Source organism: Tinamus guttatus, unplaced genomic scaffold (genome assembly GCF_059628265.1).
Source record: "Tinamus guttatus ecotype Peru unplaced genomic scaffold, ASM5962826v1 Tinamus_guttatus_pri_ptg000314l, whole genome shotgun sequence".
NCBI lineage: Eukaryota > Metazoa > Chordata > Aves > Tinamiformes > Tinamidae > Tinamus > Tinamus guttatus.
Window position 1 is genome coordinate 6604500 of NW_028288848.1, and position 27030 is coordinate 6631529.

A 27030-nucleotide genomic window follows, 5' to 3' on the forward strand; every position below is an offset into this window, starting at 1 on the left:
AGGATGCAGAAACACTGGGGGAACAGAGATATTTATGTTTGTGAAAGTTTCCAAATTGCCTGTTGCTGAGAAGGTGAGTAGAAGCAGTTCAGACTTGCAGATGCAGAGCAGCTGGTTTGTTCTTCCCAGAGCCCCCAAGAGCCCTGTGCAGCACCGGTCTTGCAGATGATAACTCTAGAGCTTGCTAATATAAGTGCTATGCTTTAAGGTGCTACTGCAATGCATCTGCATTTCTAAAGCACCATCCACCCAGTAGGAAACCCTACCAACTGAAATATAAATTTAGAAAATCCCTTTCTTCCCCACAGCCAGCAAGAAAAGGATGTAGGAACCATTTAAGCCTGAGAGACCAAGATATTGTGGGAAAAACTGGGACAGCAAATCCCAAGTCTGTGGGTTTTTTTTAACCTGCTTTTCAGGACAATCATTCAGGCACGGACGCTTCCAGGACGCAGGATGAAGATGTTTTCTCCAGTGACAGCCCAACAGCTGAACCCTTGCAGCAAAAGCCTTAGCTGCTCCATAGGGTAGGTCTATGGGAGAGCTCAAGAGGAGGCAATCCAAGCAGAGAAACCAATCCCCCCCAAAAAACTTGTGTGCTTTTTGTACACAAGGGGTTGATAAAGTTGAGGAAGTTGGTTCAGACAGGGGAGAGAAATTGAAGACAATACACTTGTTTAGCTTCGGGAAGAGAAGGCTCAGCTTTTGGAAGGCTCCAGTTAGGCCCCCTATAAGAAGTGGTAACAAAGATTGAGGCAAACTCCAGCTGCTTTCCTGAGGTGCTCCAGAAAAGGATAAAATAATGGTCAAAACAGACTGACTGCATAGAAGGAGAAATGTTTTCCCTGTGAAGACAGTCAGGGAATGGGACAGAAAGGTGGCAGCACCTCTGACTTCGGATGTTTCCGAAGGGCTGACCAAAGCCTGGAGCAGCCCTGTTTGAATTCAGTGCTCATGCTGCTTTGAACAGGAGGCTGAACTACATGATCTGTGTTCCTTCCCGTGAGGGCTAACAGCTACAAGAGCACTTTAGTATCTTTGATCTCTTGATGAAGAGCCATTTCCTTTCAGGACACTGTAGCTACTCTATTGCACCAGAGATTGGCTTGGGGGTTCTTGGGCACCCCTGAAAACACATTTCTCATACACTCAATCCTAACAGAGCAGAACATTCAGCTCTCATCACAAAGAGCACATACTATTAACTAATCACAGACATTAATCTGTAAGAGAATTTCCTCTTCTGAGGAGGCTTCTGTCTGCCAATACTTACCAAGACAGGAGAGCCTCGATTTGTCACTGAACCAATTGAAGATTTATCTCAATTTCCAAGCACTTCCCTTGATCACCACATGTCTCAAGTACTGTACGTTCCCTGAAGAGTTGTGGCTGCTGCCTTTAATCAAAACATCCTCCCCATGTCTGCAGCCTCCTCATTTTTTTTATGCAGCTCACCTTGGAGAAACAGCGTGAGCCAACACCTTTCCGTCTTTGCAGCTCCCAAGGTCATTTCTGTTGGAGCTTTATGAAACAGGTTTCAGCAATGCAATAACACATATTGTGAAGTTATCACACAAGTTGTGTTGTGAAGAAAAACTATTATTTCAGCATCGGACATGTTTACCAGATTATGAAGGCAAATAAGCTTCATTTTTATAAAACACTTTTGCAGCAAGTGGATGGATGTTAAAGGCAGGTTTGTGCACTGAATTTAGGAAAAGGGTGCTTTTTTAAGCCTAATCTATCCATGTTCCTTGGCTATAATTATTCTAAGCAGAAGGCTATTCCAGCTATTCAAGAGTTTAGCTTTAAGTTAAAATAGTTTGTGGATGTACAACTGAGGTCAGACTGTGGTGCCAGCACGTTTGCCCCTTACACACTGTGACCATCCCTCAAAACACTCCTCCCTTCTGCTTTTGTTACCCAGCTGTTCCAAGCTCCAGCTGCCCTTTAGGCCCAGCAGCTGGCAAGAAAGGAAGAGTGCGAGGGAAAATTAATGTCGCTGCAATGAAGTTCACGTGGGCTTTACGTTTTTCAAGGGTACTGAGGACAGTACTCAAAAAGGGTCACTGAATACCCACCTATGACAAAGCATCAGAGCAGGTGACAGCTGTGTAAGGCGGTGCCACCAGGACTGGAGACAATTCCTCTGGCAGCTGCCTCCGAGGACGCCCAACACGAAGCACAGCATTATGTGCCCTGCTGGGCCTCGCTGATTCAGGAACTTCATACACAAAATACACATTTCTTATTTACATTCACTTCTCAATTTTTATTCTATTTCTTGCATGGTCTTCAAATACAGTTTTACAGGTCTTTTTTTTTTCTGCTACAGATATTGTTGATCAAAAACAGATTAATGAAAGTGGCATTCCAACCTTAATGTAAATTCATAACCATGAAAGATATGTCAACATATCACTTTACAATCCTAGAATTATGGTATTGGCCTGACATTCCATAAGTTTATACAATTAATTTCTATAATAACAAAGTCATAGGAAGAGAAAATGTGGCAACTCCTTAAAAGACAAGAAATAAGGCCACAAGCATCCTATGCTATAATGAATCCAGATAAAATAAGTTGACTCTGGTATCCATGAAGAAACAAAACTCTCCCATCTGATAAACCAAGGTATCAGCTACTCAACATGCACTCAAAGCTGTATAAAAACTAGTGGCATTCAGCTCTGACTTACATGAAATTCAATAGCATAACCCCGTATCTCTCTCTAAAAATGAAATGAACTTGTTTCAACTTAAATACTTCGCTACCGCATTAAAAAATTGTTCACATTCTGCAAAGGAAAAAAAAATACCTTGCATGTGACTGCACCAGAAGGCCAAATGCAGCATCTCCTTCCAGGTTGCAGACAACATTTCTGCAGTCTTAATGCCATTCATTACAGGCTGTACAACTTCTTCAAAGCCTATGCAGCTGGAAGCTTAGATCAAGAACTGAACTTCCTTTGTGCACCATAAAAAAAAAGAAAAAAAAAAGAAAAAAACACAGTTGATGGTAACAGGTGAAAGAAGCAAGGTACTGCAAGGTGGGTATCATTGGCCAATTGCACTTCTGGGACACGGGGGCGTCTGTGAAATACCGATTTCACAAGTGATGCAACTACCTCACTTGCCAGATTCCATACCACGCTGACTCCATTACATAGCCAAACATGTCAGACCTGGGAAAAAACACTAAACTCTTGGAACATTTAAAAGCAGGTAACCATTTAAATAATGTGTAAAAATGTGTTTATTGTGGCATTTCTTCTAGAAAAGTTGATACAAATGTGCAGGATTTGAAGACCCTGATTTAAACTAGTACGAACAGGCTTTGAAACACAGAATGTTCCAAGGAGAAATCCCAGCCGTGGGCCAGCTCCCTGCCACTCACCTTCTTCCATCCACAATTCTGTGCGAATGCCACCAAAAATTAGAGGTTTAGCAGACCACCCCGTGAATTGCTGTTCAGTCCCAGGAGAATGATGATAGCCTCAAGCAGTGACAACCTTGCAAGAGAGCAAATTACCACCTGAAGGAACGATCCTTTGGGATCAGCACCCCGTACTCAAGATGGTTGGTTTCTAGCCCTGGATATGAGGCACAGTAAAAAAGGTCAGTGCTGAGGACAGATTCGCTCTCCACTGTGGTTTTACATTATTCAAAAGTGCCATCTTGGACCTAAACCACTTCACGTTTCAAAAGAAAAAGTTACAAAAACTGGTAAACAAAAAGTTAGTCAGCATACAGTTAACTTTATGTACACCAAAATTTACAAGTTTTTCATTAAGTGACTTCTGCCACAGACCACTGCACATTTGTCCCTAACAAAGCACAAAGCTTGAACCAATGGTCATTAGAAGTGACAACAGGTCATTGCTTTATCAACAAGCATAAAGATAGTCAAAAATAGAACTGTAGCAACTTATCTTTAAATTTGCTGATTGACACAAGTAATCCCTCCCATTTCTGCAACTCCCAGTTGCACATTCCCTTGCACGACAAAGAAAAAGACCTCCATTTTTACAGATACTTCCGACAGAAACGACTGCTCTGTCGACACCTGAATGCAGAAAACTGCCATCAACCACATTGCTGACTGAGAAGGATTCCTCCATGAAGGCATAGGCCATGCAAGATTCCTTGGCACTTCACACAAGACCAGGAGAGGACAAGGTTTCTCTTTGTCAAAACAGTGTTTTCAGCAGCAGCATCCTCTTCCAACAAATTACAGTCCGAATGTGTGATGGGTGATTTTCGCATAGCCCCTTCTACCAAGCTGGCTTATTGCCAACTTTGTGCAGCTAGACCATATGAAGATCCCCACCACTACTTGCCCAGCTGTTAAGGGACTACAGTTCTGGAACAGTTTGCTGTCAAGTACTTCACAGGCTTCTCCCAAGGATAACAACATCCTTTGGAAATCCTTCCATTTTAGCTATTTCAAAGCAACCTAGCTTGCTGTAAAATTCCAGAATTCTTTTATCGTCTGGTCTCACTTCACAAAAAGCCCCACGGGAGCCTGAGGAGGAAAAAGAAAGAGAAACACAACAGTGTGAGAGAAGAGTTATTATAAAAAGCACAGGCTACAAATATTATTAGATTCCTCATCTATTTCAACATTTAAATACAATGAAATAACAACTGAATTCAACGTGAAGCACTGGTAGTGCCAAAAAGAGACTAAATTTATAGCAGCATAGCTGACCATGCCCTAAAGGGCTTGCATAATGTAGATATTATCTTGTCAGCCTCAAAAAACCATCTCCCTGTACACATCTCACTTCCCATAAAAGCATGCTAAACTCAGGCGCTGGATCAGAAAACAGCACTACAAAAAGGCACGGAATTGTGCAAGGGAATGGAACCTCATCTGAGCAGCAGAGCAGAGGGCCAAGTGCATCCCCATATTCAAGGCTGAGGTAATTACTCACTAGGGCACACTGTCACATGTAAGAAAAAGCATCACTGCCAGAGCCAGCAGGGGAAACAAACGTTTACATGTTGCTCAAAAGGCAAAAAGATGCAGTCTCACTGCCAAATTTCCCCCATGGTTCTTTCCATTTTCTGATTTGCAGGATAACAGCTAAAGCAAAGCTTCTTTTTGCAGAAGATAGTAGCAGAACGGTTAGCTATGCAAAAATATTTTAGAATTATTTACCAAAATAATCCAGGGTGCTAACTATGATATGAAGCAAATACCTCAGGCAAATATAAAATGTGCTAGCATTAACCATCCCAAGTTTGCCTAACATCACAAAGCCAGTAGATAATGAGGAAACAAAAGAATTTCAAGTGAAGTTTACCATTAGCCTTTAGGGAAGAGAGCAGGCAGGCCATCATACTTTTTGCCACACTTGGATCTGTCACTTTTTTGTGGATATCAATCTTTATCAGTGATGGGAAGTTGGCAAGGAATGACTCAGGCAACACTTCTTGCTCTTCATGGAAGCTTAGCATTATTTTCTGAAGACAATATGGGAAATAGAAAAGTTAACAGATAGGCACAACCCTATAGCAAACATTCAAAGCTACACATTCTGGTTTCAGGCTCTAAGGGAAAGATGAAAACACTGCTTTTTCTAACTGTAGAAGACCTGAAAGAGCAAGAAAACGGGTTAGAGGAGAAAGGTAAGGTGGGGCTATGGAGCAGCCTGATATGCAACCATCTCTTGTGATCAACAACTAGCCTTGGGAAAAAGCAGGTATTAAACTTCCCTGACAGAAACCTGAAAAAGAAGGAGAAAAAACAAAATACAAGAAAGGCTCACAAAGGTATGACAGTAGCCTGTAGTCACAGGACTATTTAAAATGCTGTATTTCACAAAAGAATTTATCCTAAGAATTTTGGGCCTCAAGACATAAGTGTACTAAAGAACAATTGAAGTGTATTAGAAGTCAGGAATTTAGAAAAAAAAAAAATGACCTGAAAAGCATGGTCTGTAAGTTTACATTCCAAAGTGGAGCCTGGGATTATCCAGAGGTAAGACACACAAAGTAAACTCAAACAATGCCATTCTACACTAAAAATATTCCTTTCCTGATCTTCAATGATGATGACGACTCCTGAGCAGTTATTGAGGGTTCTTTACTTTCCTCTATGGTGTCAAAAGAATATTTGGAGAAAACCCCAAAGACTCCTGTTTTCCAGAGAACAGTCCTCAAACAAAGTCTTTAGGAACAATTTTCCTGGATTGCTGTACTGAAAGAAAAATAATCCTGGTGTAATGTACCAAGAGCATAAAATGCTTTTCTCTTCCTAGAAATCTGAAAGCAAAGCTAATTGATCAGCACAGAATGCCTCCCTTTACCTCTCCGAAATTTTGTCTTTAAATTCTGGAAATCAATACTCCTCCTTTACTGTATCTGCTACAGCTTTACTGTGTGTAATTTGGTATCTTCACACACACCAGCTTTGCTTCAAAATCTCAAGTTTACTCAAATCTGAAAACGCACTATTGTACAAAGGCAGAAGAATGAAGTCAACAAGATCTGTGGACTGCAGAATTAAATTTGCTTCAACAGAAGTGGAGGAAACAATTAAGACACTGTCTAGTCACATTTATCCTAGAACATATATTTGTGAAGAATACCATTTGCTGCAAGAAAGTTTCTATATACCTCACTTTTTCCGTCCTATCAAACATGCCTAAAATTAGTGGGCGAGTTCCCAGAGTGACAAGCATCTCATTCAGTTTTCAGAAAATTTTACTTGTAGGAGGGCCTGTGCTCTTAGCCCCATTCCCTGCATTAAGACTGTCACCATCCTTTCCAAACAAAGCAAGAGCACATTGGCATAGCATTGGCATAGCCTGCGTCAGTCCAGATGCTCCAGGTTTGCCCTGAGCTTGCTGGCAGCACAATCTGACAACCCAGCAGTCTGCGGGCAGCTTTTGCATCGCAGAACATTTTCTGGAATGGGCTGCTTTTCCTCAAAGAAGCTGATGTAACTATTCAGTGCTCCTGGGCTCCCATCTGATACTCTCTTCAGATGCTCTTTCCACACAAGCAACACATCTTGGGAAAAGGCCATGGTTAATTTTTTTTTTTTTTGAATAAAAGAAGGACGCCTAAATCTTAGGGTAACATGGATTTGATTGCCTTTATTTTTTTCCCCAAAGGCTTGAGAAAGAAAGAGAAAGGAACTGGTAGTTCTGTGCCTGCCTCCACTAGAGCTTTGCCCACAGCTGCTTTAGCACTTAGGCCTAATTGTCAGCACCCTTTATTATTACGGGCACTTTTCTTGATGAGAAGGCATCAGCTAAGATCATCCATTTCTGACACATCAGTAGTATTCTGGTTTTCTAGTTTCTTCAAATAATAATTCAAGATATTGATTCTTGGCACTTGCCATTATGCACCGTTTACAGCTGTCACACCACACAAACATAGCTTCAAGATTTTAACATCTACAAGTGGCTTGCTTTTCATTTTTTCCATACTAAAACTAATATGACTGAGAAGAGTTAGGTTTTCTTTGAATATGGGCAAAATAATAGCTGTTAATTTATTTTCAAAAATGGAATCTCATCTATATTAATGTTCTATTTTGGTTTGAAAGAAATAGCGGAAGCCACTCTATACATATTGCATTGATTAAGAGTAAAGTGTATCATGAGTTTACTACAGCTCACAGCTGTATCTAATTCATAGTGGACAATTTTAGTGTCACCACGTAACAGGCTAGATTATTATACCAAAGTACTTTAATATTGAATTACATGGAAGTGCAACATGCAATAAATAAATAAATAAACCCCCAAAGACCTGCTTTATTAAAAAAAGAGGAATGTAGTTCTGCATACAACTCTGGTCTCATGGGTAGTATACTAACCTCTGCTTCAGACAGCTCCTTGTCACTGTTTGGTTTAGTATATTTTTCTTGCATGAAAGGGATCCAAGACATTTTGCATTTTTTAATGAAGGGAGTCACATCAACTGTTCCCAAAGCGTACCCGCATATGCCATCCTCATCTTCTAAGACGAAGCAGTAATCCAGGCTGAGGGTGAGCAGACCTCCCACTAACCTGTGGGAAAAAGTGTCCAAATTCAGTCAAGAAAAGACCACTCTGAATTAATAAGCTCAGCCATTCTAGAAAAAACCGTGGGGTCATCCAAAGAAGCAAGAGTCCACCTGCAACGGAACTACTTTCTAGAAAGTAGTAATTAACAGACTAATCAGACATCACAACTCATATGAGCAATATCAGCAGCTCAGGATCCCACAATTTAATTCTACACACACAGTGTTTCTGACTAACTGTGCAAATGAATATCCTCTGTTCTCAGTCTCCCTATTGCCATCACCTTCTTGTTCTGTTTCCTCTTTCCTTTTTTTGTTATAATTTACTAGTCTTTTCTTAACCACTTACTGTCACTCACAGGGCAGTCTCTTTACAAAGTGCTGTCTTAATAAAACACTCGCAAGACATAACAAATGCCCAACAAGCTCAAGCTACAGCTCACTGAACTTAATCTGTTTCTATATTGTTTTTAATCTCATCTCACATATCTCTTTTTTAAATGTTTGCACAGCCAATACATAGCACGTATTGCAGACAAAACAAAAGCAGCTGGCTGACAGAAAAGTCTTCAGGAAAATGTAGTTTTATGAATAAGAAACAACCTACTTTGGAAAAAGAACATGAGAGGATGACATGTTACTATGCAGATGACAGTTGTGGACACTCACATGATATGATACTTTCACAAGGTCTCAAAACAGAGTTATTATGGTGAACAGGTTTCATAACAGATTTTAGCTGAATCTTTTTGCTAATGCTTCACAACAAGTGACTGGAGCACAAATTGAGATGTAACCATTAGTGCTATTTCTCAAAAAAGGAAAAGAAAACATTTTCAATGGCTGCAGAGGGCTTGAACTCAAAGGGCTATTTTTTCCCCCCTCCTTTTTGCCTCCTGCCCCTACCCTTTTTAAAGTTAAATACAATATTCAGAACCACTTCTGTCATGTATCCGTCATTCATTCTTAATACATACTTGTCTCCAATTAAGTCTGGTAAACTATGGAAGGGTTGATCAGCTCCATCAGCATACATTTCTCTGCAGATCTTATATACAGATGCCTAAGAAGACAGAAGACATGTTCTTCTTGTTCACAAGTCAACAGTAAACCCCCAGGTTAACAACTTGATTTGGGACAGATTTCTTTAATACTTATATATGTAATCTAGTACTGGCAGGCATTTAAGATACATGGAATAAAGATATATAGCGGTAAGAATGTCTCTCCAATTAGCTCTTAAACACAGTGTTTTTGATAAGCAGTTTTTATTTTAAGTGCAATGCCCAGGAAAGACAGGCTGGAGATCAACTACATGCATGTCATAACATATTCATCCTGATGGCTGGTTAAAAAAATGCAGTGATAATCAATACACCCGATACAAAGCTCCTCTCCCAAATTTCTAATTGTTTAGACTTGCTTCCTAACTAACTAAAGTGAAGGACAGGTGCATCCTGATGGATTTCTTAAACATAAAAGGCTTTTATTGCCATTCAGCCATAGCAGCTGAATCTTTTAAAAATGTGACTGCTAAAAGTTTGCTCTTTAAATGAGAAAGGCTACATGTTCCACCAAAACAACTTTGCAATTGGCATGTCTCCTGCCTCCTTTCATAAGGCAATCCTTCTCAGAAGAGATATTTTTTATGACTGTACATTTAATAAATTGTATCACCAGTTGCTTAAGTGGCTTACAAATACCAATTCCACTGCTTACAAAAGTACAAGCCAGCTCAGGCACAGTCCTGCATTAAGGGACAAATAGCACAGCACACAACAAAGCTAGCTTAAAGTAACAGGTAAAGGACATGTCTTCACAAGACAGCCTGGTCTTTCTGGTGGGCTTCAAAGTCGAGAATCACTTGAAACAACGGTATCTGGCTGATTGTGCAGGAATTCAAATGAAACATTTCATGTCAATGTAGCTGCAGAGCCAAGTTAAGCTACATTAATCCTTACATTGTTTAAATTTGTACCCATGAAGAGGGCTTACTAATTTTTGGTATCAGCTTAAAGTACCCCCTTGCTAAAATAGCATGAGTGAAGTTGCACACTAGATTGGAGAAGGGGCGTGCAACAATTACCCATTATCGGTAAAGAACTCATGGCTTCAAGCATCATTCTCTCCAAAAGAAATCTGATAGAAGTATTTCAAACCTCAGACTGAGAAGTCTACGAAGTTTACAAACATTGGCGGGAGGGCAAGCATAGCTGAATTGGAGTGGGCAATTATTATCACATCTTACAACTACATTTTGAGATGCAATATTGATTCAAAGGCACACATTATATGAACAACCGAAGCTCATCCCACGTGGCTGTGAGGCCACAATTAGTTAGCAGAATAATTACCAAGTGAAGAGATGCAGAGCACACAGCCCCTAAGGTCAACACACTGCATGCAACTGCACTGCAAGAATTCCACTGCCATCACCACACAGTTTTAATTTGCCTTTCAGAAGGAGAGGAAGGGGGTCACACATTAAAAGAGAGGAATAAGGAATCAAGATGTGGGTATAACTCTATTACTGCATAGCATGTTATTGAGTCATAGGCAAGCGACAAGATTTGTTTACAGTGCAGCTTGCCGTTCGTGCCTTGTGCAGGATGCTGGCATGTTTGTTTTCTTAGGAGATGAAGGGACTCAGCAGCAGGCACTGTGTTACCACAAAACTAAATGCACCCTTAACGAAGGTTAAGTGCCAAAAGCGGTTACCTCATCTTTAGGAAAGTAGGGTCGTATTGTGTACACTTTGGAAGTGGGCGTTAGTGGAGGTGGTTGAAAAAAGAGGTCATTTGCCCCATCAATAGGCAGCAAGCGCTGTGAAAACAAAATAGTCAATATGAGCATACAAACAACAAAACCCATCACTCTTGGGTGTGCACTGCAGGCTCCCAAATTAACATTTGCTACTGCAGGCACCCCAGAAGAAGGTGGGGTTGGTATGCTTTACAAATGCAAAGACCTCATCTGAATAGAAAATATCCAATTGGTGTTTTAAAATATACAATTGAAACACCATATTAACTAATAATCTTATCTGCTTTAATGTACTTTTACCAATCATATCTACACTGCCTCTGTATAAGAGCATAGAATGTCAGGAGGAAAGGTTTGGTCTGAAGAGGGTTAACTGGCCAGAGGAGACGCTTTATCCCAAAAGCAATGCGCTGATTCAATTTGCTGCGCGCAGAGCACCTGTGAGGGGGAAAAGTATAGCACTTGAAAAATCCATGAACAAATTCGAACATGGCATAAACAGATTTACGCTTATTCCCCAATTGAAACCTTTCCAGCAAAGTGCACGATAGCTTTATTTAGAAAGGAACCAAAATTTGCATGGCTATCCCTTTTGCTCATGGAATTCCCATCGGCAGACAAGCATGCGCGCATTGTGCAATTGCGGGCGCAGATAAAAATGCTGTGCGACCTGCAAAGAAACAATGTGAAATGTACAACTAAAGCCGCTGCGCTTCGCATGCGCGTGGGACAGGCAGCATCTCCTTGAGAAATTACTGTAGAAAGGGGAGGAAAATTATTTTAAACCAAGCTGTAAGGCTAATGGGCTTTGGACCAGAAAGCCTTCGGCAGACCAATCCTTCCAGACCTCTGATGTGCAACAAAAGGTTTCTCATAAAAACAAAGAAAATGTCATTCAGTTGTGAAGTCATATTGATACCTGGAACTCTCCTGCTAGACCACCTCTAAAGGCCCAGGGTTCTTGGTCTCCACTTAAGAACTGTGCTGAAGATTGACTACGACACCCTGTTGAGATCAGATCCAAGCGGAGAACGTTACGAGAAGGGGGATTACCTGGGTGTCTAACATGTCCAAACAGCTAACACACACTTCTGGATAAAGCTCTCTAACTGAGCTATAATTCAAGGTTTTGGGGGAGGCTGTAATAATGTATCATTTGTACACATTTTGTGCCTGTGTACTAATTGCAGCATTCGCTTTTGCTTACAGAACAGACTACAGAATAGGTGAGGTGATTACAGTAACACCTCATTCCAGACTTGAAGGCATGAGAACAGTGCCATGTATAGTTACATGAGTTCCTCAAACCCGCATTATTTTGCTTGAGTATCTGTGCCAGAAGCATGTGTTTCGTCTACAAAAGCAGCACATCTCAGAAGCCACATGGCTCAATAGCTACTGTTGTAAATTTAAGCAGCTGAAGACCAAACAAATTCCATTATCACAGCCCCTTGAAAAAAACAGACCTTTCTGAAGTCACATTTTAGTACTGATTGTTTAAATCTTGTCAGAAAACTAGGACCAGCAATAAATACAAAGAGTCTGGAGCAGTTAAGGCAGCCAAGAAAGCTGCACAAAACGGTGTCCTTCCAAGAGACTGAGCAGATTTGCATAATGCAGCTCATACCTTTATAATACTGCTGGCAAGTTTAAAACTTAAGTAGCATTAACTAGAACTAATCCACAGTTTACTAAGTATACCCTGTTGGCCACAGATAATGCTAGGTTTGCTCTTTATTGTCCCAATTTTTCCTCCTCAAGACGTCAGATACACCAAGGTTCCTACTGATCTACCGGTCACAGTAGGCCCATTAAAGTGCTCCACTTTAGTTTATATTTGCTGTAAAAAGAAACGTCCATTAGCTGTTTGACTTTTAGTACTGTTCCACTGTAAGGGCATCACAGTCTTTAACAACAATTGATATAAATGACACCTCTGATAGACAGTATCCGGAGTGGAGATTTCAATTACCTGCCTAGTTTTCTGACAAGATGAGCAGCGCAAATACTCTTTTCCTTTTGTGGACAGCAATCTACTTCCTGTTCAAGTAACAGTCTCATATCAGTACAAACAAGTATGTTGTGCTAGTCAGAGAGTCCCAAAGTGTGCCAAGTTTGACATTTGTAACAGCTTAGGAATACTTCTTAAAAACAAACTACCCTAAATAGAGTAAATTTCAGAAATGATCCAAGAATCAGGATTTGAATTTGGTTTGCTCCCACATTTTAGAATTCTTATATAAGAAAAGGACACCCTCCATAAGGAGATTTAGTCAGCAACTTGGAAGACAGAATCTGTCTCTCCTTTGAGACTACAACTTAACTAGCACTTCCAAATATTAGAGCTGCGTGAATGAAGAGCTGTATAAATAAAAAAAATAGTTAATGCCTTAGTCGCTGCGCAAATGTGACTTCAGTTCACGCCTATTGCACAGCTAATCTATCTGAACTGCCTCACAGACAAAACCTTTCCATTTTAATTAATTAATGACGACGCGCTGCGAACATCTGGCGCTGTCCATCCAATAGCAGTAGAAACTTGTGCTGAGGATTCTCCCATCTGTACACAACGGGGAAGAAGACAATAGAAGTCGTTAGTAATCCATAGTACTGTACAGCCACACTAATTTAAGGGACTGAATGCTAGCTGGACTTGGAAGGAGAGGTTAAGAAAATGAGATTTCAGTGGACCATTGAGCACACCCTTGTGAAAACTCATTTGTTTGGATTTGTAGCATTATTAGCTTTATATAAAAATATCTTTTATCAGATATCTTCCTCTGTATACATTTAAACTAGTTATAAAATGCAAGTTAAGTATCAAAACATCTCTTACAGAAGTATAATTAGTATAAGGCTATTAAGCTGTGTATGTTAAACTCTTAAAACGAAAATTTCAGCTACCTAATGCCAGCTTAAGTTCCGGATCAGAACAGGGTCAGCGTTAACAGCGCTACAGTTTTCTAATCAGAGTGAACCACTCCAATTTAGTGTATTACTTAAAGACTTGGACCCTGCCTCTCAGGGACTTTGCAAACACAGTTTCAGCTTAAATCAGGGAAAGCAGTAGGCAGTTCAGCAATTCCAAGCCCTAAGTTTGGACTTCAGTGCTTAAAGATTTCCAAAATCACTGCGCCCTAGATTTTTGAATAGATCAAGCCAGCAAACTGAGAGCATTCTTTCTGATTAAATGGCAACAGACAACAAGAGTAGCAAACTGGGCGAAGTTGTGTTATACTGGTCTTAAAAATGCACAAAGCAAACCTTTTAAACAGCACTAGCCAGATATATTAATATACTACAAAATCTTAACTGCTAAGTTTTGTTCCCAAACTAGTTTTCTTCCCTGTGCTTTGCAGAAGACTGTCCTAAACGCTCATCTTATCAACCATACATATAGGGATCAGATATGTAATCAGGGCAGAACAAGCAAGCTTCAGAGCAGGGACAGATTTAATAGGTCCTCCCTATCCCTATATTACATGTATAATTACGTGTATAATTTAAAGACAATCCAAACACTGGAACTAGACCAAGGCTGTGTAATGGTTTGCCACTGTGAGACTTGTGACAGCTACAAAAAGTGTGACTTGAGAGCATCAGCCTTGCTGCCTGCTGTGCATGTCAAGCAAGTCTACAGCATATTTCTAACAGTTGGATTGAAACCTGAAAGTGAAATGAGGTCACTAGAATTACCCAGGCCATGCTGGTGCTAGCTGCCAATTTAGGATCCCTCCAAAACCTTTCATTAAAAAAAAAAGATTAAAAAAAAGAAAGAAAAGTGTTTCAAGATCTGATTAAGTCAAGTTTCAGACTAGATCTGTTTAGAGAGCTCCAAAATTTCCACATATTGCCCAAAATGCATAACTTTTCAAAAAAGAGTCATTTGGAAGCGCTTAAAGGAAATAATTTTGCACCAGAATAGCCTTATGCTAAAGCTCGCATGCGCACAGGGCTGGGAGGATGGGCTTCCTCTTGGCCAGGCCCATTGAAAGGTCACTTCTGCAACTGTTCTGCTAAAAACAGTAACAGTATTATCAAGACACAGCAAGCAGCACGTGGCTGATGCAGTCACATTTCGTAGTGTCTTTCCCGATCACATACCAGGATATTCAAGGAGATACATGGTACAGTCCAGTGTGCATTCAGTCAGAATAAGTTAAAGTGAACACTTACGTGTCAGACGAGATTCAAGTTTCATTAGCCCAAGAAGAAAAGCAAGGTCTCCAATCTTAAGCATCCAGCAGACGTCACTTATAATACCAAAGCAAATTCACAGGAAGTATTGCTTCAAATAGCGAGACACGGAAACCTTTAAAAGGGTCATACCAGACCCTATGCCAAGAAAATACATTTACCTAGTATTTTGTTTTCCTCGTGGGCTAATTAGAAAATGAATAATATACTATCTGGCATTGTAGTGGCTCCCAATGCACCTACCTAACCATTGCACAAAAGATTTCACCATTGACATAATACTCTTGATATCCCAGACGTAGGAGTACATATCATAAAGGATTGTCCTGTTGGCACAATTGGAGAGGCGAGTGAACATTCCCATCACCAAGCTGCACATCTCTTCAAATTTGGCTGCTCGGTTACGCCATTCTTCTATCTACAGATGGAGGCAAAAGATCCACAAGATCAAACACAACCTTCCAAGGAGAACAGAAACTCTAAATGAGGAAGACTATACAATTCCGTATTTCATTTTCCCATTTCATTCTACCAGCATGGACTGCCATACCACACTAATTGATATTCTCTACTGTTGTTATAAATGAGGGCCAACACTTGTTAAATGTAGACACTAGACTATCTTTACAGTCATATGGCACTACAGGGTTTAACACAGTGGATTCTACGGGACGGATGGAAGTTATTGTGACCTGTAGTTAATTATACTCCACCCATCAGTGTCTAGAAAAATGAAATACTCTATTATAGACAATACATTATTCACAATTTAAATATTTAAAAATTTAAAAGAAGATTAGGTCACACTCACTTTTTCAGCATCCTTTCCTTTGCAATTAACACTGACAACACTGCTATTTGCTCTGAGCCACTGGAATTCTCTCAGCATCTGTGCACCTTTAGGCCCATGTTCATAGGGAAGGTAAAACAAGTCAGCAAGAAGCTGCAAATCCTCTAACGTCACTGGTTCTACTGTGTAGAGAGGCTTTTCATTTGGCCCAGGCACAAACTGGTCTTTATTTACTTGCTCATCAGTTTGCATAGGGGCAATGTCACTACCAGAGTCTTCCTGCATAGACATCTCTGGGGATTTAGATTCAGCTATGCTCTCCTTATCAGTATCCATCGGTTTTAACTCCTCTGCCATCTTGGCTTCAGCGATATCTGTCAGTATCTGATTAGTATTCTTGTCTGTGTCATCTTGTTTTTCCACCACCATGTCCATTGGTTCCTCATCAGACTGCTTCTTCTCTTCCTCCTTTACCAACGCAGGGGACTCGCTGCTCAGTGCTGCCCCCTGACTCATGATGGGTTCTTGGTAAACTGTGGTAACCACAGTTGCTGCATTTAAAGAGGATGGTGCCACCAGAGGCCCTACATCCCCTACTGTAGTTTTAGCACCACTGTGGGCCACTTGCCTACCTGAGAATAAGAAGAAACAAGTTTAAAGTTTTCAGTATCTGCCAATTAACATTCATCCACAATTTGCAGAAGTCATTGATCTGAATCTGCTGCTAAGGTGTCTATCTGATCAGCGTAGCTCCCTTTTGCCAGTTTGCCTTTTCTACTCCTGCCACTGCAGTTTTAAGTACAGGCTTTGTATTTTGGCAAGTTTCCCCTTTACATAAAAAGAAAGGATAAGGGAAAAAAAAAGAGTTAAGTAAGTTATTTAACATTTATACACTTAAAGCAGCATTTCTGACTAGGACACCAGAATAAAAAGCTTTCAAGGTTAACCTTTTGTCCTCTCAGTCAATTGATTTGGCTCTGTTTGGACACAGGGTATCCGTCAGAAATGAAAGGATACATGCTTAATTACTTCCATTATAAAAATGTCTTTTAACCTGGGGGAGCTAAGAAAATGAAGGAAGATGTTAGCTTAACCAGTACTCTTTATCCAGTATTTTTTCTGCAGTTGAGTTTTAGAAAGGTTTCAAACTCTGCAGATATTCAAAGGTAGTAACTACATGTAAAGAGGTGTTAGGAGTAATTCATCAGCAATTATCAGAGAAGGACAAAGTGACAAGCCCAACCCCACACTTGACAAAGATTTTACTTCAAATCCCAAGCTCCCAGTACAACAAGAACAAAGGTGTACAAATCCTGAAAAGAGCCATTTTTTGCAGACAAACTCAGAAAAATAAACCCAGCTGAAAATAACTGGAAGAATACAGATATCATCTGAGACACCATTAATGTTTATAGTAATTTAACGTCCACTTCACACACACAAAAAAAACTTTCCTGTTCTCTCATGAAAGCCTAGTAACAACTGAGATGAGCAAGATCCCCAGACTCTTTTCTTTCTTACATCAGAAATGCCAGAGGGTCATACTTCAAAGCTGTTCCTGCTCATCAAAAAAGGCAATACATGCACATTGTATAATGTCACATTTTTTAAGATTTCCCAAACAAGAAAAGCAGAAAATACTTCCACCTAAAAAGTACACAAATTGGGATTTGTAAAATACTTTTAGACTAAATGCAAGCCTTGAATACTTGCTCACATTTTTCTACCAACACCACAATGAAAAAAAAGAATCCAACTTACTGCTGTACTGCTGAGGTACCCCAAACTCCTGCAGCCATTCTGTTAGGGCCAACTTCAGAGCCATTTGTGGGCTATAAAGAACATCTGTTTCAATGTCTTCATCACTCCCCTCATTTTCCAGTTTAATCTGAATAGAAACTGTACTGTCTTCAGTATCAGCTACAGAGACAAGTAGAAAAAAGTTACCACGTAAGTTTTATTTAACATAGAAATGACATGTTAGACAAAGTAATGAAAAAGAAACAGTACACAGACTCGGTATCTTGGCATTCAGTTTCCTTCTTGATCTGAATTGCTTCTATCCCAATCAAGTGAAACTCATGGAAGCTTACAATGTTGAATTTATGCCATTCAAAAGCATTTGTTGAGAGCACTTTTTTTTTATACAGCTGCTGCTATATCTCAAGAGTAAACAGTTCTCCAATAGTGTGTGCTACAGATACTACTCAGTCAAGAAAACAACCCGGATGCTTCTTATCTCTCAGGCAATCATTCCATTCCCAAGTGATCTTGGCAGGAAAGATATGGTACAGGAAAGGTTAGGATAGTCAGAAAGCTCTATGACTTATATGGTTAAACAGGTGTCCCATTACAGTTACACATACTTACTCATCACTACATCTTTTCTCACTCCGTTCATGTTAGATTTGTACCACGTTGCAAGTGTGTGAATAGCAACATAATTGGCTTCAAATTCACAGTTCGGATTTGTCAGAACTCCCTTGAGTCGAGGGATGAGCTCAGTTGAACGACCTTTGTAAGGCCCAAGAAAAAGCCTCTTTTGATCATAATCATTAGCATGAATGTTATCCCAGATAACTGGTGCTCTCCTGATGATCTTTGAAACTTCTTCAATGGACTCTACTGGAATGTCTTTGGATACAACTTTTGGACCTATCAGTGAAATAGGATAATCAGAAAGCTTTGCATATACATCAGGATTCCCTCCTACAAGAAGTAGCAGGACACTATTTATTAAATACATATGATAAATAACATTGACACTGTAACTGAATTTAAAGAACGCTGTTTTTACCTGTCCATAAGACATCAATTCCAGGTAGCAGCTTTTCTCCTACAGTCCGTAAATAAGGAGACTGGGCAACATTTGGATAGCAGAAAGTTCCACAATACTCTGCATGGGGCAAAAAAGGAAGTTACTACTAACAGAAGGATGCATGCATGTGAAAACATCCCTAACTGCTCAGTGAACATGTACAGCTTTAACTTGATCATAATCACACAACAAGAACTTTTCTGTATAAACAATTTCATGTTAATTATCTTATTTCATTTTCATTTTGATCTCTGTCAGTTTGTGACACACAATTCTGTTATAAATAAACAACTGCTCCTCAACTAAGTTTTCCTTGCATCAGTCCACTGCACCACTAAAGAGATCAATACTCTCCCTTACAATGAAACACTCAGATATGAGAGGAAGCTCACAATCAAAAATAAGAAAAAAGACTCCCTCACTTATGTTAAGATTTAACTGGACTTTCATGTTATTTTACCTGTAGGACAGAACAGGAATGTGTCTGGTTCTCCTAAGTACTGGTAAATTTCATTTGTGATTGAGACCTGTGCATGAGCAAAGGAACTGAAAACTTCCTTGTCTGCTGCACACATGTTGTGATCAATATCATCAAAGAGCAGTGCAAAAGATCTGCATCCAAACTGGGAAACCTAATGTAAAAGAAGGGGGAAAAAAAAAGACCTATTTTTATTGAACCATAGAAAATTTTATAGCTATTTACTTTGCCTTTATAAAAGGATCTAACATCTCTCATTCGTCACTTCATCTGAGGAATCATTTTTCAGTTTATAAATGTGTAGTCTAAAACACTCCCCAAAGTGTACCACATCTATACAAAAATCTAAGCAAATCCACAGTATCTTATTAAGCTTGCAGCGCCAGAGCAAGAAAGCTGCATCCTGGAGTACTTCCATTTCCACAGCATAGATTGCAAATTTAAAATCCTCTCCAAGAAAAGAAAAACTACAGGAATTGGGAGGGAGGGTAGGAGAAGCAAGACAGGCTTTGGCATCTGTTCATAATGAATGTCTGTCTCTGACCCACCGCTCTCCCTTTCTCAAAGATGCCTCTAAAGACTGGCAATCTGTTCCAGCTTTTGCAATCCAAGGCTGATCTCACCAGACAGCTGGAAAAGAGCTTGCTTTATAACAGCTTTTGGACAAAGGACAAAAGTTAATTATGAGAACAAAGCAGCACATGCACGTCAGGTCTGCCTCCAAAGGCATTTACTGTGCACCAGAGTTCTTGCTTTGGAAATGCATCTTAGCTTTAGGGCCTGAACATACTTCGGAGGCAGCCTCACACGAGCAACCTCAGAATGAGGTGCAAGATCTCATCACCTACCTAGATGATCACTGACCATGCATACAATGCAATCTGAATGTTTCATTGAAACATAACCACTTGTATTGCTCAGAGCTGAGCAAAATAATGTTAGCATTGAACATATTAAAGCAGCTAGTAAAAATCTCAGAGCGAGATGGATACTAAATTTTCAACTTAAGTAGCACTGTAACTCTGTAAGTTCATTTAGCACTTACTTGGTCCAGCTTGCGTTTCAGTGTGGATACTTCCTTAGGATTTGAGAAAGTAATGTCAAGTCCAGGTGAGATTGCATAGATGAATTCTATTTCATGTTCTCGTGCAGCTGATATTAGAGTCATTAACTGTTCTAGAAATCAAATTCAAATATTTCAGAAGGGTTTACCAATAAAAAGATGTCATTATACATAAGTTATATATAAAAAGATGCCTATACTACCATGCACCAAAAAACAAAACAAACAGTATGAAAGACAGAACAAGGTATCTGCTGAAATTCCTAAAAATAACGTAGCAAAGGACACAAAAATATTTTCATAAGTTCTCAGAAATGATGCCAAAAAGACGTGTTAACTGCCCTGGTATTATTTTCTATTTCTCAAATTTTAAAGATATTTAAATGTTCTCTCGTTTTCGGTGCTGCATGACAAATATGGATGCAATCTGCTTTTGCAGCCTGTAGCCCTTACTTATATATTCTTCTTATTATTATAATACTTATTCTTATACTTTTTGCAGGGCTAAAGCTCGGGATACGAGAAAAAAGACATTTTTAACATCATATGGCAAAAGCAGTTGCTTTAAGAAACAAGTTTAAAATTTAATTCTCCACACAATTAATGGAGACAATTAGTTTTAGATTAATTAGCCACCTTTCTTGTTATTGGCAATAAGCTTTTAGTATCCCCCACATTATACTTCCACGGTGATTCAAAGTGGCCTCCAAGAGGGATTATTTAATTTCAAGGTGGTATCATGTTTCCTCTCACTCGAGGAAAATGATAATCCCACAGGCTAATAAAACACCATATATCCTGTAAAAGCCTGAGGTGGATAAAAAGCCTCACAGCAGCTTACATAGATCTTTATGTTCTGACTAAATAGCCAGAAGCTTGCATTCTTAACTGGGGCGCTCTTCGTTGAGACAAGTATTTAATGAATCACATAAAAGGGCATGCTTTTTTTTTTTTCTCCTAATAAATCATTTCCACTTTACAATATGGCCCAGATAATCAAGAGCTGGAGGGATACTCTAAGCAACTCTTTCATAGAAAAAAAGTAAATCCCAGAAGACAGTCTTAAAAGCAGTCATAGAAATCATCTGCAGTACTGTATTTAAAAGAAGTAAATCCAAACTTGCCCCAAAAGCTCCATTAAATAGAGCTGCAGGGTATTCAGAACAGGTCTCATGATTCACCTTTAGAACTGGCTACTGTGATTAAACAGATAGGCACATGTAACAGCAACCAACTAATTTAAAAGCTGTTTACAAAAAATGCTGAGGGGGAATAAAAGGCAATTACCTGCTTCTTCCACAGAATACATTTCTCGCCAGAACATCCTGTGCTTGTAGTCATCCTTTGGAGCATACAGGTATGTATTTAGCCCCCATTTCTGAAGCCTATAAACACAGGGGGGAAAAAAAAAAAGGCAAAAAAAAAAAAAAAAAAAAAGAGTAATTTACAAATCCGGACACTGAATATTTTACTTGACCTAATCCTTAGGGCTTTTTTTCCCCCCCGCCCCTTCATTCAGTGTTGTGTTATACTACTAAATCACTATAACTTTATGTACATTTGATACTGGAAAAAATCAGCACAGTTAAACAAGAGGGAAAGGTGGATTTGAATCCCCAGAATAAAGATGATATGCAAAAACCTGCTCTAGGTTAGAACAATAAGTCTGTTCAGACCTAAGTGGAAGATTATGATTATATTGTGATGGAATGCGCTGCAGTGAGGGGAAGCATGACTTGCCTTCTAAAAAGTTCTTTCCTCTGCTCCATAACCCAAGGTCTTCCATAAAATCCTACGGGAAACAAGATTAAAAATGTCCAGTTAGATGTCACATCAAGCCTGTTCCATGAAACATTATAACCCACCATTTTCTTCCTCTTCCCCAAAAAGCTATTTCTGCTACATTCATCAAAAAGCCTCCCTAGGCAGGAAGAAAAAAAAAATAGCTAGACAACATCAGGAAAGTGTAATAACCTCAACTGATCTAAATTTAAAATGCAATTATAACTTAATTTATTATGATCTAGAGTCTGATTTTTTTTTGCCACCAAAGCAATTAATTTTCCAGAATCCAAACTGAATTCCTGAGCAGATGCCCTTCACAAATCAAGTCAGCAATATTGTAAGGGCAGACTGAACAGACATAACCTAATTAAATTATCACTCCAGGTACAATCAAACCTATTTTGTAGGTAACAGGAATCTTGAAGGATACTGAAAATACTTACCTGCTCAAAAATGCTTAACTGATGATGCAGACCATAGTTCTGAATCACATACATTATATGCAAATATGTATTGAGGTAGATGATGCGTAATTCAATCACATGCAAGTAAACAAAATATATGGATTTGATTCTCTTTATTCGCATTAAAAGGCCACCTAAATTTTATTTCTCAATGCTCACATCTTTACAAGTTAAAACTATAACTTTGAATAATCATATAAAAGCATCTATACAGGTAATTTTACAACAGGTAATACTCAAAGTCATATACTTCGAAAATTCAGTCTCAACTTTTTCACTACCTTTTCACTCCTGCCATTTTGCAAACACAATACTTCAAAAAGCACTCTTAACTCACTCATATTCATGTAAATTCACTTAAAGCTATGTGCAAACAGCTAAACCACAAGCAGGCAATTCAGATCAATGCTTCAGCTTGGCAGTCTGTGCAAAGCCCCAAAACTAAAATAACAATGAAATTTAATAAGTTGTTTTCAAACAGCATGGCCACTCTAATCAACGAATGATGCTACTAATATACTAAGCTCCCAAGCACGCAACGTCAGTTCAAAGGTAGACAATTTCTTGATGTCCAGAGTTATTCACCACTGCACCATTTAACATTAAGGAGGCCAAAGCCTCTCCCCACAGCTTCGCAAAACACAAAGCTGACACAACTGAAGCATTTTCTATATATTAACAAGCCTTCCAGTTACCTGTTTCAGTGAACAATGTTCATTTTAAGCAGCTCAAAGAAGGCTCAAGTTTTAAGAATTAAGCTCCCAGAGAGCAATCTTAGGCTAACTCACGCCCCGTCGTGGCAAAGCTGAGTAACTACGGCTTCTCACTTGAAACCACCAAGTGACAAATGGAGGACAGTTAAATGGAAGAGCAAACAAAAGACAGCAGTTGCCAGGCATGTAAACCATCAAGATTACTTCACCTAGAACAAACTCTTTGTTTTCACGAGAGTCACCCAATTCTGCTTAGTGCCAGTGTAAGGGAAGTCAACAACCCCAAAAGGGTATGAGTTGCTGTGGCACCTCATCGATATCACTGATGCCTCCTAGCGCATCCAGAATGCTTTCCAATACAATAGCACTGCTTCAGAGCTAGTGACCAGAACAAAAAGCAACTAAATGTAAAACTGAGGATAGCATGTTAATCTGAAGTGATACAATATCTATATTTTCATGTGACAATTCTCAGACTACTGATGTCATCAGTGGATGACAGCATTTCAATCTTTCTGCCCAACTGATGAAGTCCTGTTTTTATAACATTACCTCATGACTGTGTATCAGGTTAACAGAAACTTAACCTATCACTGCCCATGATATACTTCATCCCAGTTAACGTGATCTCCATCACTACGTGCCAGGTTGTTTTGAAGTCAGCACCAAAACTTCATATTCAAGACTCTTGCACCTTATCACTCCCCAAATGGTGCGACCCGTGCGCCATACCCTCTTTACACTCCTGGATAGCACAGGCTGTATTTTTGCACAGCCCTTCAGCACTCTGGAAGGAAGGCAGAAACATCATTTATTGCACACTTGCCCATTTTCCCTCCTCTGCCAAAAAAAAAATATCTAGATTCCCCAATTCATTGCTTCAATCACATCATACTGCTACTCTGTCTTAACTGCTGTGCTATATATAACTATTTATCTTGATTTCTGAAGTTAATCCCAGTTATTTCACATATCCCCCTAGCTTCTCTGTGTCACTAAAAGACTGACATTTTCGCCCACTACTGTTTATCTCATCTATCACAACTGCTGCTTTCTTTGTGCTTCTCTAATCCTTTTTTTATGAACACATATTAATATTAGATTGAAAGTTTCTTTAAGCGGGGGCCATTTTCTTTCTTCGCATTTCATGCAGGATGCTCAAGAACCAACCTTTATAGCAGCTGCTCCGTAACATAAAACAAAGATGATCAATAATTTAAATGATTAGAAAAATATTTATGTTAAGTGAGGGGTCTTGATATTAGCCTTGAATGAACAGCTGATCCCCCAGTCAGAGTATATTAGCAGAAGTATGAGAAACTGCATTGTTACTGCCTAGACATACATATTTTCACTGATCCTTTTCTTCAAGGCTTTCAATCCAACATCTTCCTTTAGGAAGTTTTACTTTAATAACAAAGCCAAGACACCTCTCTCCAAACCGACTATGTAAGCCCTATGTAAGTGCTAAAAAAATGAAATCTAAGACTAAAATTAGATCATTAACTGGGGCTAGAGCACCTCACACAGTGACATTTGCTGCAGCCAAGTGGTCTTTTCCTGCTAAGATATGGACAAAAGGGATTCTGCAAGCAGTGCAGATACTGACTTTGATAAACAGTCTGCTTCGCCATTCCATCTGTTAACTGTTTTGCTTTCTTCCTGGACATTTATTACAGGTGTAAAAAACAACAGTAATCCAGCCACAGGAATTTAGGGTATTTTCAAACCATGCATTATGTAGTGAATAAGCCATCCTTCTTCCTAGCTTTCAGGCATCTACCTTCAGCAATTTGTCAGAAATGCAAACGCATTGTGTCATAACTGAGAAATGCAAAAAGAGCTCCTTTATTTTGCAGCTCCTGCAACAATTTAAACCTTTTAATGCCACAAATACGTGAGCAGACAGAAGAGGCCTGTTCCGTGCTGCAATTAAATCGGCAAGCTACAACATGGCCCTGGGGAGAACAAGGGAGTACTTAAGGCCAGAACAGATGTCTGCGGAGTCACCTATTCCCTACCCAGGAAACTGAGCCGCTGGCACGCAGGAAGAGCGTGTACAGGGGGGATAATCGCAGAGCAGCGCCGCTCTTCCCCTCCCCGCCGCACACACACCTCCCCCTTCAGACACGTACGAGCAAGCGAGGCCCTGCACGGCCCCGGCAGCCCGCAGGGGGTGCCCGGCCTGCCCGCGCCCGCTGCCAGCACGGGGCGCTCCCTGCTCCGCAGCTCCCAGCGCCCGCCCGGGGGCAGCAGCCCCGCCCGAGAGCTGCCTCTTCCCCCAAAATTGCGCAGGGAGACGCGGCCCAAGTCGAGCGCGCTCCGCAGGGCCCCGGGGGCTCCCGGGCGGGCCGGAGGGAGCCGCAGGGCCGCCGCCACCTCCTTCCTCGTCCCGCGGGGAGAGCGCTGCAAGCCGCCCCCGCGCTCTGCTCTTACCTTCCACGACGCCGCAGAGGAAGCGGCGGGAGCCCAGCGCCGTCTCCGTCTCCGTGTCTGTCTCCTCGCCTGCCGGGAGCGGCGCCGCGGCGGCGCCCGGCGGCTCTAGGGGAGCGCCGGATACCCCGGCCGGGTTGGGGCTGCCCTGGGGCTCCTCCAGGGCCGCCTGCCCCTCCTTCTGCACCATCCTGCCGCCCGCCGCCAGGACCCCCGCTCGCCGGGCCAGGCCGAGCCGGGCCGGGCCGAACCGAGTGCCCCTTTGTCTCTGCCGCTCCGGGCCGCCGCCGCTTCCTGTTTACAGGGCCCTGCGCCTGCGCGACGAACTGGCCCCAACCGGTCGGCACGGCTGGGGCGAGGCGTAGAGGCACCGGGCACTGCGGCAGAATCGAGCTGCTGCTGCGTGCACGGAGGGAGGGAGGGAGGGAGGGAGGGAGGCCGCGGCGTAGCGCGCACCGCCCGCGCTGCCGGCACCGCGCGCCTCGAGCGGGAACAAGGGACTGAGGCGAGGGAGTTACCTCAGGCACCGAGCGGGCGGCGGAGGGGGGAGGGCGGCACGCCGCGCATGCGCGGCAGGCGGGAGGTCGCCCACTGCGCCTGCGCGGGAGGCCCGCGGGGGGAGGGGCGAGGCGGCGGCGCCTCAGGGCGCCTGCGCGCGGGGCGAGGCCGCGCCCACTGCGCCTGCGCGAAAGGCCCTCAGGGAAGGGGAGAGGCGGCAGGGGGCCAACGCGCAGGTGCGGGGTGGGGGAGGGCGCATGCGCACTTGGCTTTGTGTAGGGAAGCGGCGCCGAGGGGGGAGGGCGGGAGGGTGGGGAAATTAAGTGTTTACTCCAGCGCTGCGCATGCGCCTCGCGCGGGGAGGAGGTCACGGCGCCAGCTTTGCGGGTGCGCATGCGTGCCAGTGCCACCGCCTCTCCTGAGTCGTGACCTACTTTGCGCTGCGCCGCCTGGGGCTGGCGCGCGGTCCCCCGTTTCAAGCTAAGCAGGGGCCGCCGGGGCCGCCGCGCGGATGGGGGACCGCGGGGCGGCAGGATGCGGCGGCGCTGCTTGCAGGGCTGTGGTCGGCGGTTCCTGGGAGGTGACGGGGCCTTGCCCCAGCTTCTCTCCCGTGAGGAGCTGCCTGCAGCCTCTTGCGAGGCTTTGGGCCACGTGATGGGGGAACACATGCTGCCCCATGTGGGGACAGAGCAGGCAGGTCCCTGAGCTGCAGCGTGGGGTGACCAGGAGCAGATACCTTGTAGAGCTGTGTAAACAAGAGCATGAGCCAGAGGCGCATGTGACATAACCCTCCCAGACGGCCTGGCACGGGGAGAACAGCTCGTGTGCCACACAGTAAGGCCCTGGTGAGCGATGGAGATCCCATATTGCAGTGACAGGTTGGAGAAGGCAGCGGACATCACAACAGCCCAGTCACATTTTGACCCAGACTGAACAAAGTGTGTGAAAACTCCAGATAACAGCGTGTCCCTGCTATGCAAATCCCCTCAACCTCTACCCACT

The 27030-nt window shown here is 41.7% G+C and overlaps 1 protein-coding gene across 1 annotated transcript; it reads right to left on the reverse strand.

The window, feature by feature from the left end:
- Positions 1-2257: 2257 nt before the first annotated feature.
- On the reverse strand, positions 2258-25887 carry OGA (O-GlcNAcase). Its single transcript, XM_088528684.1, has 16 exons — positions 25534-25887; positions 21876-21927; positions 21423-21520; positions 20118-20248; positions 19055-19226; positions 18574-18672; positions 18147-18431; positions 17538-17696; positions 15798-16408; positions 15230-15404; positions 11709-11794; positions 10745-10849; positions 9004-9089; positions 7838-8030; positions 5310-5469; positions 2258-4525 (listed from the first exon to the last, which is right to left on the reverse strand). The coding sequence occupies exons 1-16, from the start codon at positions 25718-25720 to the stop codon at positions 4389-4391; spliced, it is 2736 nt and encodes a 911-aa protein (XP_088384810.1). The 5' UTR covers positions 25721-25887; the 3' UTR covers positions 2258-4388.
- Positions 25888-27030: the final 1143 nt, after the last annotated feature.